At 40.9% G+C, this 10,754-nt stretch overlaps 2 protein-coding genes across 2 annotated transcripts; both read left to right on the forward strand.

Annotated features, from left to right (window-relative positions):
* Nucleotides 1-153: 153 nt before the first annotated feature.
* LOC115011197 (glucose-induced degradation protein 8-B homolog) lies at nucleotides 154-2,692 on the forward strand. The gene is made up of 5 exons (XM_029436236.1): nucleotides 154-284; nucleotides 647-776; nucleotides 901-1,097; nucleotides 1,232-1,429; nucleotides 1,642-2,692. Exons 2-5 carry the CDS (start codon nucleotides 659-661, stop codon nucleotides 1,813-1,815), a joined length of 687 nt encoding a protein of 228 aa, XP_029292096.1. The 5' UTR covers nucleotides 154-284; nucleotides 647-658; the 3' UTR covers nucleotides 1,816-2,692.
* Nucleotides 2,693-3,493: 801 nt separating this feature from the next.
* Nucleotides 3,494-10,542, forward strand: slc17a9b (solute carrier family 17 member 9b). Its single transcript, XM_029436235.1, is given in 14 exon segments — nucleotides 3,494-4,221; nucleotides 4,853-5,050; nucleotides 5,573-5,712; nucleotides 5,841-5,940; nucleotides 6,230-6,360; nucleotides 6,495-6,591; nucleotides 7,653-7,749; nucleotides 8,321-8,341; nucleotides 8,343-8,409; nucleotides 8,490-8,524; nucleotides 8,650-8,765; nucleotides 9,204-9,259; nucleotides 9,387-9,416; nucleotides 9,825-10,542. Coding segments are annotated over 14 exon segments (1,401 nt in total). The 5' UTR covers nucleotides 3,494-4,087; the 3' UTR covers nucleotides 10,004-10,542.
* The last annotated feature ends 212 nt before the right edge of the window (nucleotides 10,543-10,754 follow it).

Raw genomic sequence — 10,754 nt, forward strand, 5'->3', positions numbered from 1 at the left:
AAAAGTTCTAGTTTCTATTTGATGTCAAAAACCCATACGTCATTTTTTTTTAAACTTTAGCCCGATTAGTAAGATTAACATACATGTTTAGCCATATTAAGAAATGCAATGTAAAATCGCAGTTCTCACGCGGTCATACAATGCTTTTGATTTCCTGTAGGGGCAGCAGTACACGTCCCGTGTAGTCTACAGTACCGGAAATAGACAAGAAGACGAAGAAGAAAAAAAGGCTCTACTCCGCTAGCTAGCTAGCTACTGCTGGGAAGTAGCGACAACATTTTCAGGTATTGTGAATTTTAAAACCATTGATACTTGTGTAGGGCTGTAGATACACGTCGATATATGCCACTTAAACACAATAGCACTCGTTCAGGGTGTATGTGTTTTATATAAATGCAAAGAAATGTGAAAGTTGTCTTTGTTTTGATTCATGTTGACGAAAGTCAGGCTTCAATGTTGTGTTTTTCATCGAAGGCCCAAACTGTTGTGATTTAGGATTTCCGGTGTTATGTTGCTGTCAAACTGAAGAGCTAATTACCAAAACCTTTAAAACGCTATATAACTGTCCTTACCACGATGTCAGTATTTAAGCGTCATAAAATGTCATTCTGTCAACTCACAAGATTTCCCTTCTGTATTCGTTAAGGATATTATCATAATGAGTTATGCAGAGAAGCTGGAGGACATAACAAGGGAAGAGTGGATGGAAAAACTCAACAATGTCCATATTCAAAGAGCTGATATGAACAGGCTCATTATGAACTACCTGGTGACAGGTGAAGTACCGATTTTTTATTTCTCAAAGTTTATTCTGGGTTGTCTTTAAAAGTCAATTGTGCAGATAAATGCGGTGTTTGGGTGTGAAATGTGCAGGATTTTACCACTGTTTCTGTTCCACAGAGGGCTTCAAGGAGGCAGCTGAGAAGTTCCGGATGGAGTCTGGGATAGAGCCTAGTGTGGACTTGGATTCCCTAGATGAGAGGATTAAGATCAGAGAGATGATCCTGAAGGGACAGATACAGGACGCCATTGCACTGATCAACAGTCTGCACCCAGAACTACTGGATACTAACCGTTACCTCTACTTCCACCTACAGGTAAAATGAAACACAAATCCTCTCATTTAGCTGACATCTAAATGGGACACTTTAAACACTAACATTTGTATTTGCCTGTCTTGTACTTCTGTTATTTTTACATTGTTGCATCCTCTGGCTTTTTGTGTTTGCAGCAGCAGCATCTGATTGAGCTGATTCGTTTGAGGGAGACTGAGTCTGCCCTCGAATTTGCCCAGTCTCAGTTAGCAGAGCAGGGGGAGGAGAGCCGAGAATGTCTGACCGAGATGGAGAGGACACTGGCCCTGCTGGCATTCGACAACCCTGAGGAGTCACCTTTTGGAGATCTGCTCAATATGATGCAGAGACAAAAGGTAGGGTTGAAGCATATTAGTTAACCTCATACCTGTATCGTCTTGCACCTGTTTTTTTTTAAGGAATTCTGTGTGTGTGTGTGTGTGTGTGTGTGTGTGTGTGTGTGTGTGTGTGTGTGTGTGTGTGTGTGTGTGTGTGTGTGTGTGTGTGTCTTTAATATGGAAAGTATACATACAATCACACGTGTGTGCATTTTTTAAAATCTTTTCAGGTATGGAGTGAAGTGAATCAGTGTGTGCTAGACTATGAAAACAAAGAGTCAACCCCCAAGCTGGCCAAGCTCCTGAAGCTACTGCTGTGGGCTCAAAATGAACTTGACCAAAAGAAAGTGAAGTATCCGAAAATGACAGACCTCAGCAAGGGCACCATCGAAGACCCAAAATAAAGAACCACAGTGAAAACATACCGCAGCATGACAAAATGGACATATTTCCTTTATCTATTTATACCCCAACAAAACTCATAGAGTACAACCTTTTCTTTTTTTGTAAGGGTTGCTTTTTGATACTTTAATAACTTAGAATGTGCAAACTGGATTGATGGCATCATTTTAAAATGACTTCTCACACTAAAGTAACATGCAGACCATTATTTTACTTGGTATTATAATTTACATATTTGTTTATGTAAAATTAGTCTATTAGCAACACTAGTTTTTTCTGTCTGTTGGCAGGGAAAGTTGTTTGCATAGGAGGGTGTGAATAAAGCCTAAATTAGGCTGTCACTTTCTGTGTGTGACCAGTTTGATGTTCAGGGATGGCTCGGTGTGAACTGCCTCAAATAAACACAAACCTTTTCCTTACACATTTCAGCTTGTAGTATTTAGCTAGTGCTCTATGTGACAGCAAGATACTTGGGATCTTTCAAACTACTGTGACTTTGAAAGTTAAATTTAGCTTAAGATTCGTACTGCATTATTGCTTGAGACATTATTGAAAAATGCAAACCTAGAAAAGAAAATTTCAAGCTATACATCACGGCAGCAATTTACAAGTGGGACAAGGCAAGATTCCTTGAATGCTAAAAACGTTGCAGCGTACTGTGACTGTGCACGCTTAAAGGCAGCCTCAGATTCATACTGTTATACAATATTATAGATGATATTAAAAGATGTGAATTAATAAATCTATGTCCACAGACATGGAGACACTTTTACAGATGGAATATTTACATGTATGGAATAGGTAGCTCTTTAGCAAAAATTTGATGTGCTTTTTTTGCTGGGATATTATTTTGCAATAAAAGTGACTTTTAAACTGCAAGTCATGTTTTTAATTCTGGAACTTTCCAAGTGGTACAGCAACAGAGGTGACAACTAAGTGCATTCATTCAAGTACTGCAATTATGCACAATGTTGAAGTACTTTTACTTTACTTGAGTGTTTCCATTTTATGGTAAATTATATTTCTACTTTACAACACTTGAAATAGAAACGTGTACTTTTGACTCTACACTCGACACTACTATTATGTAACTGATAAACTTACTAGTCACTTTGCTGATGAAGATTTTTGTAAAAAATGTGTAAAATTGTGTTTACAAGTTAATGTTTCAGTAACAATAATATTCATATTATTGGATATCAGAATGGTAGAGGAAGTTTTTTTGATAACTTTAGCTACTATGCAGGTTTAGATTATTAATACAAAATATACTCAACTGATAAATTATAGGATATAAGAAGTTATGCTACCTAGTTATTAAAATAACGTTTCCAAGTGTAACATTAAAGTGATATACACATTAATGCATCACTTATTTTAACCAAAAAATATTTTATGATTCTGAAATGGGCCAGTCTGCATAAGTACTTTTACAGTTGCTACTTAAAGTATATGTTGATGCTAAATAATACCTTTGTACTTTAAGTACACTTTTGAATGCAGGACTTTTAACTTTGTAACAGAGTATTTTTACACTGTATTGCTACTTTGACTAAAGTAAAAAACAGTACTTCCTCCACCACCATCCTGAGCATGCGAGATCAGCTAAAAAAAGTTGTGCTGAATGCAGGTTGTTATATAACCATATCCTGCTAAAGCCTCAAACAGCCAGGGGCAGACGAGCCACTCCAACAACCTTGTAGGCAGGCACTGCGCACATCTCTGCCCCACAGCAGCTTCTCAGTACGGGCACCATCACGTCTCCATCCGGCAAGGACAGGTCAGGAGGAGAGTACATCCTGGTGCTCAAACGATGCTCACATAGACAACACACTTACATTTTTGACATATTGCACCGTCATGATTGGACAGGGACCGGAGCCAGAGGCGTCACTCTCTGGTGTTTTGGAATTGATGACACTGAATCGGTTGACTGAACAGTTGAAACCGGTTTTGAAAATACTTCCAGATTAACCCTACCGATCAAAAGAAGAACTGCGCGGTCGGCAGGAGAGAAAAACTGACACGTGGATTACTCTTCCTAGGGCATCAAGAAAACAGACTCCCTCCTCCAGCCACAGTGCTATGACTTGCCTGCCTCCCTGTCAGTCCAGTCTCACCGGTTATGGACTACAAACGGATAGGATTGCAGACAGTTCATGAGAAGGTTGGATGTGTTTTGTAAACGTTTACTTTTGTGATTTACCGACCGGAAAGAGGTCGAAAATAAACAGCCGAAGCGGTTGAAAGGAGGCTGCTGTTAACTCGCGTTGAATGGCAGTTATTCAAAAATATGGCAAGAGCTATAGTCCAGATTTGGTCTGTCACAAGGAAAACTATCCGTCTGACAAGATCGGAGCTCCTGGATGTCACAAGAAGTGGCCTGAACACAACACCAACTGGTCAAGGTAACATGTTTAACCCTAATCGAGACATACATTCACAGTGCCGTTTGTTTGATCCTCTTTACACATGTTTGAGCTACTTTACAGGCTAATACATATCCCCAGAGAAGTTTGATTAACCTAAATCAATACTGATACTTTTTGAGAAACTCTTTGCTCTATAACCCTTAATGTCATGGAACAGGAATATCGATATTTAGTTATCAAAGTACTTCGAGATCTGGTGGGTGAAGGACACGTATCATCTATGGCGGTTCATGGCTCTTTAAGATGTAGTACTGCCACATAAATCAAATGGCTCGTAAGTAAGCGGTGCTTCCTATATGAAAAATGAATTATCATAAAATATCATTCAATTATTATATTGTTTTGACACCAAAGTCTTAAAAGGATTTCCTTTTATTTTGAGGACATTGCATGTATCCCCTGTAGATTCAACCAAGCCATAACGGAACTCTTAAACCAGATAGCAGCCACTTTAACTCATGTCGAATGACCATGTAGTGCAGCCAAATTGGGGAAGTGTTTCCCTCCCCCATTCAGATAACACATCCCCTGTCAACTGGTTTTACGTCCAAAGTTTGTCCCTAAATGTCGCCTTTGTTCAAAACATTCTGCTTCCCCTCCTGTGCAGGCCAGTGGCGAGGGTATGGACGATGGTGCTGCTGCTCGGGACATGCCTCCTCTACTGCGCCCGTGTGGCGATGCCCATCTGTGCCGTCAGCATGGCGGAGCAGTTCAACTGGAGCAAGAGAGAGTCGGGCATGGTGCTGGGCAGCTTCTTCTGGGGCTACTGCTTCACCCAAGTGTTCGGAGGCTACGTCAGCGACCGGTGGGTAACATTTGAGCTCAAACAGTAGTCCTGTTGTGAGATAATAGTGGCATAAGTAAACTGAATTCCCTTATGTCTACACAGAAGTGTATTATGAATGCTGCCAATGACACTGGCTTTCAATTGCCACCTGTTTTAGCCTCCTGCTCATAAAGTGTCATTTGCATTAGATGGTTACTGGCAGTGACGCAAACAGTCCATTTGTTTGCTCAAAGTGGATGGATAACACGGTGATTAAAGCTCCATGTTTCCTCTGTATCATCATGGTAACTCTTGAAGGGTCACAGTGTCATGAACAGATAACAGTTTTATCTCTCCAGGATTGTCACATCAGAGTTAATAGTCTAAAATGATTCCTCAAAATGCTTTATCTGTCAGTACTTGTCATATAAAATATCCACAGTGCCTTATTTTACTTCTGTTAGTGTAACAATGAAAATAGTTTTGGCAGAATTACTATTTTCACTAGTAATACAAGACATATAAAGGATCATAGTTGAAGACTATGTTCTGTGTCCACAGGGTTGGAGGTGAGAAGGTCCTCCTGCTGTCAGCAGCAGCCTGGGGGTCGATGACAGCCTTCACCCCCATCCTGGCCCACTTCTGCTCCCAGCCAATCTTCTCCATGACACTGGCCCGCTTCCTCATGGGCTTGTTGCAAGGTGAGATAGTTGGCCAACTTTGTTGCTGTGTTCTTCACATCGGCCCACGTTTCCCCTCAGATGTTTGTTTTGTGTCTTTGAATTACTTTCTAAACATCAACCAATTATGTTTGGTGTCCTGATTTTAGGAGTTCATTACCCTTCTCTGGCGAGTCTGTGCTCTCAGAAGGTGGTGGAAAGTGAGAGAGGTTTCCTCATGAGCACCGTGGGTAGTGGCTCTTACCTGGGGTGAGTCTAGCGTTATGTAATAATTGGAGAAAGAGATTAGTGTTTCTTCCTAGAAAATCACTGTTGACGAGTGCAAAGAGGACGGGCTCATGTAAAAGCGGTGTCTGTTGTGATCCCACAATGATAAAATGGTGATTTTATTATCTTTAGACAGTTCTATTATAACATCCTGGTATTATTTGTCATGCCGTTCGTGCGCCTAACCAATTACTTTGTTGCAACATCTTATTACAAAGGTATGTTGTTTTTTTTTAACATGTCATGTCTTGTTGTGAACCTTTTTCCCCAGCACGCTGTTGATTGGAGGGGCTGGCTCCCTAATGCTGGACCTGTATGGCTGGCAGAGTGTTTTCTATGTGTCTGGTGTGCTCTCAGTCCTGTGGGCCTACTGCATGTGGAAATATCTGCTGAAAGGAGAAGGCAAGGGAGGCTTTAAATGTGTCGACCGTATCTGTGACGCCATAGCACGCTCCTATCTTGTAGCTGCTTCTTTGTACAATAGGAGTCAGTGTCCTCTTGTATCCTCATGCGCCTGTGTTCGTCTGTGTTTGCAGGGCCTATCATCACCCTGGAGTCCCTGGGAAGTGGTGGGCCCCAGTCCAAACTGTCTAAAAGACATTGGTTACGGCTCCTCAAACAACCTGCAGTCTGGTGAGATAAGGATAAAGGAAGTGGGAAATGTGTGTGGGTGTGAATGTTTTGCGCAAGTCTCTGTGTGTGCTCTTTGTAGCTCCTTTGTCCCTAGGCTTAGAAGAAAAATTAAAGAGCAATAATGTAGAAATGTCTTAACACATCCTAACTTAGTAAGGAGATCTCTGTAATACAACTGTTTCTGTAATATATAATATAATAATAAGCTTCATGTGTATAGCACCTTTCATACAAGAATTGCAGCCCAAAGTGCTTCACAGCATTTACAGTACAATAATCACAGTGTAGATGTAAATGAGTCTGAAGTACCATTATAAAGATAGCAGAATTAAAGTAGTATAAAATAACATTGGAGTATTGTGCCTAGTTTCCCTATCTGTGCGGTACTTAACGACCCTCCTGAAACCACATTCATCACACCATTCTTGTAAATGTTTTAAACTATCAGAGCCATATTTTGAAAGCATGAGATCAACAATGGGCCCTTGTGGCCTTCAACTGGTTTACTCCCTTTGCTACACATTCCTGGTAGTCTACAGTTTACAGCGTCACACAGACGTCTCCGTGAGTCCAGATTCTTTTGGCAAAATCTTGGTTAAAGCCCGCTTCATAAACAAACCCCTGTTTGTTAAGTTTTATGAAACGGATCTGTTAAAGCCAAAAGATCCAACTTTTGTTATGTACCAGATTTTGGAACAGTAAGCTTGGTCTCTGGCTGCCTCTGCTGTCTGTTAATGTTTCTCATATTGAGTTCTTCTATGTCCTTCCACTCTCTGTGGCCTAGATACTTATATACTGTCATGCATCTGATATGCTCAGAGAACCTCTGTGGTTTTATGTGAGGCCTCAGATCCACCTTGAGAGGCTAGTTGCCTGAACACGGATTTGATTTATTAGACAGGAAACAATAAATGTTAAACACGTGGCACAGCCTCAAGCTTCAAATCACGAGACGATGCTCAAAGAAATGGGGCGTTTCCTTTGTTGACACTGAACTTTGGTATAAATATAGTTTCAATGCACTTATTGAGTTTTTCTTTCTCTGTCTTCATTCTGAACAGTGCTGTGATCGTTACGCACCTTTGCACAGCGAGCACCTTCTTCACTCTTTTGTCATGGCTGCCAACATACTTTAAAGATACGTTTCCCGATTCCAAGGTAACCAGGCTATCTATTGATCACATATTTGATCCCAAGGTAAGAAGAATAAATAACGTAAAACCAAGAGTCCACAGCTATGCCAGTGGCTCTGTGAGACAGTGCTTTGAGTTAAATGCTAACGCTAACAGCTAACCTGCTGATATTAAGATATTAAGAAGGTATAATGTTAACCGTGTTCATCATCTTTGTTTAGCCTGTGTGCATGCTAACATTCACTAATTAGCACTTAACACAAAGTACAGCTGAAGCTAATAGTTTCTATGTTGACCTCATGGTGGTGCTAGAGGACAATTCAGGTGATCCTCAAGTCAAGTCATTCCAGTCAGTAGGTTTCATCCTCTGGGCACCATGATGTGCGAACACAAGTTCATGGAAATCCTTGCACTAGATAATAAGATATCAGTCTGAACCAAAGTGATAGACCAACTGACCAACTGACTGACATTGCCATTCCTAGAGCCACAACCAGACAAGTTCTATCATGCTATAAGAAATGACCTAACACTCGATATTGCCTGCTGTTTCTGGTCAAGTTCATTCACACCCAGAAAATGCTTTATCTCTCCAGGGTTGGGTGTTTAATGTCGTTCCCTTGGTTGGTGGCCATACCCTCATCCATCTTCAGTGGCTTCCTATCTGACCACCTCATCAGTCAAGGTAAAGCACCTGATGAACAGATATTATAATTATCTTTACCGATAAAGCAGCTAAATAACTTCTCTCTTAAATCCCCACAGGCTTCGACACCGCCTCAGTGAGGAAGTTGATGCAGGTACACTCTTTGACAGTTGCCTTATTATACTGTGTGCATGTTATCTGTTTGTTATATATAAATGTCCTCTTTCTTCTTTACACTTAAGTAAGATGTGTTTCTGTGTGTATTCATTCCTCTGTTAGTTTTTCTCCATGGGTGTGTCCAGTGTGTTTACCCTTCTTCTGTGTCGCAAAACCACCTTCACCTGGGCTGTAGCATTTGTGTCTGCCACCATGGGCCTCACCACCTTCAGTCACAGGTACCGGCACAGAGAGTGTCCTTTGGACATTAGTTAATGTTTTTTCTTCAATGTGGATTTTTTAATTTCATTTAACTTTACCTACTTTACTTTACTAGTTTTACTCCAATATTTCTAATATATCTCCAACTCCACAGTAACACTAGCTTTTAATGAGTTTACTTCCTAAAGAGAAAATATCTATTTATTTAATTCATGTTCCAGACCTTATTAGTAGCATATATGCAATAAAGGTACAGTCGATGATACCAGCCTGGAGGCAGAATATAGACTGTCCACGACACTTTTCCCCGAACACAGACATTTATTTTCTCTTATGATATGTTTCTAATCTTTATAGGGCTGGTATTTGTCAGACTGATTATTAATTTTACTCTGAGTCAATGTAGCACCTTATATGGCTGATGAAATGTCTAATGACATGTAATTCTTTTACAGCGGTGTATCTGTAAATGTTCAAGATCTTGCTCCTTCCTGTGCTGGAGCTTTATTTGGTAAGTTAAAAAAGAAAAAAAAAACCTTTCCAGAGTTTCTGAAAATTTCTTATGACATTTTCATAATATACAAAAACATTTCAACTGAAATTTTAATCAAGTCATAAATTTTGCATTTCTTTTACAGGTGTCATGAATACATGTGGTGCTTTCTTAGGTGAGTTTCTGACATTGGGAACACATTTTCTGTGTTGAATCTTTTACCAGCAGTTGCTAAAACACACCATCTATTAAGGGAAATAATTCATACACTTCTCTAAATTCAAACTTTGAGCTGATGTGTCTCTTGTCAGTCATGCCGGCTCCTATGTGCCATGCATATTTCATCAAGGGAGCATAATGGAGTTTGTGTCAGATGAATAATACAGAGGATGACAGTTTGTGGTCCTGTGAGGAACGTGTAATGGACTGTGACATTTTCTCTGCAACATTAACATGGAAGATACTGTGTGATTTGTTAATATCTTTGTGATAATACGTTATTAATGGTGTGTGTGTGTGTGTGTGTGTGTGTGTGTGTGTGTGTGTGTGTGTGTGTGTGTGTGTGTTTTTTTTTCCTGTGCAGGGGTTCTACTGGTGTATTTCTCGGGGTATCTCATCGAGGCCACAGGCTCGTGGACATCCGTGTTTGCCCTTATCACCACCGTCAACCTGCTGGGTCTCTGCACCTTCCTGGCCTTCGCTGAGGCCCGCCGGTTCGACATTGACTGTAGTAAGGTACACCACCACAACATCCACATCTAAATCATCAGCGAACAGAGGAACTAGCATGCTATCCCCCAAGGGAGATACAACCTTGGGCAGCCAGCAGCTAGGACATTATCCGCATTGGAGAACTATCCAATGGACAGCAAGTGGCACACGGACAAAGCCTGCATATATCACCTGGCAGACTTTGATTGGCTCTGTGTCTGGTTAAGGAAGTACTGCAACAGTTACTGAAAAGCACACAGCAGAACCTGCACATTGTTTCTGAAAAATCTGGTATAAAAAAAATCTTCTTCCTAGAAAAACACAGCTGGGTCAGAGGATGCGCCGTCAGTTCAGGGTGGAATGGCAAAGAAAAAAGTCTACACTACCTCCAGGTCTCAGCTTGTTTAGTGCCTGGCGTTTAAACAGTTGCTGCGCTCGTCATTTGTTACAGAATGAGTTGCATAGAAACGAGTCAACCAGTCAGAAGTCATTGAAATGGTTGCTCACATATTATTATATGTAAGAATAATGGATGTGGTAGTCTCAGGAGCTCTCTGACAGTTGTGACAGACCAAGGTGGTGTGTTCTTACCCTGCCCCGCAGGGTAACGAACACACCACCTTGGGTGGGTGGTGGCGCAGGGAGCGTCCAGCCTCTCGCACCTGAAGTCTTTTATTAGTGCTCACCCATCAATGTCTGAGTGACACCTCATTACCTAGCCACTAATTACTTGGCAGGCGCTCTAATGTCCTATACGATCTACCGTCTATAGTCCCCATCTCCATGGTTACAAGCTCATCTT

The sequence above is a fragment of the Cottoperca gobio genome, chromosome 7 (assembly GCF_900634415.1).
Source record: "Cottoperca gobio chromosome 7, fCotGob3.1, whole genome shotgun sequence".
Classification (NCBI taxonomy): Eukaryota; Metazoa; Chordata; class Actinopteri; order Perciformes; family Bovichtidae; genus Cottoperca; species Cottoperca gobio.

What these genes read in the sequence shown, in the direction of transcription:
- LOC115011197 (XM_029436236.1), top strand. Translation starts at nt 659, where the DNA reads ATGAGTTATGCAGAGAAGCTGGAGGACATAACAAGGGAAGAGTGGATG. An exon ending in TATGAACTACCTGGTGACAG is followed by an intron (nt 777 to 900) that starts GTGAAGTACCGA and finishes TCTGTTCCACAG; the next exon opens with AGGGCTTCAAGGAGGCAGCT. An exon ending in ATATGATGCAGAGACAAAAG is followed by an intron (nt 1,430 to 1,641) that starts GTAGGGTTGAAG and finishes AAATCTTTTCAG; the next exon opens with GTATGGAGTGAAGTGAATCA.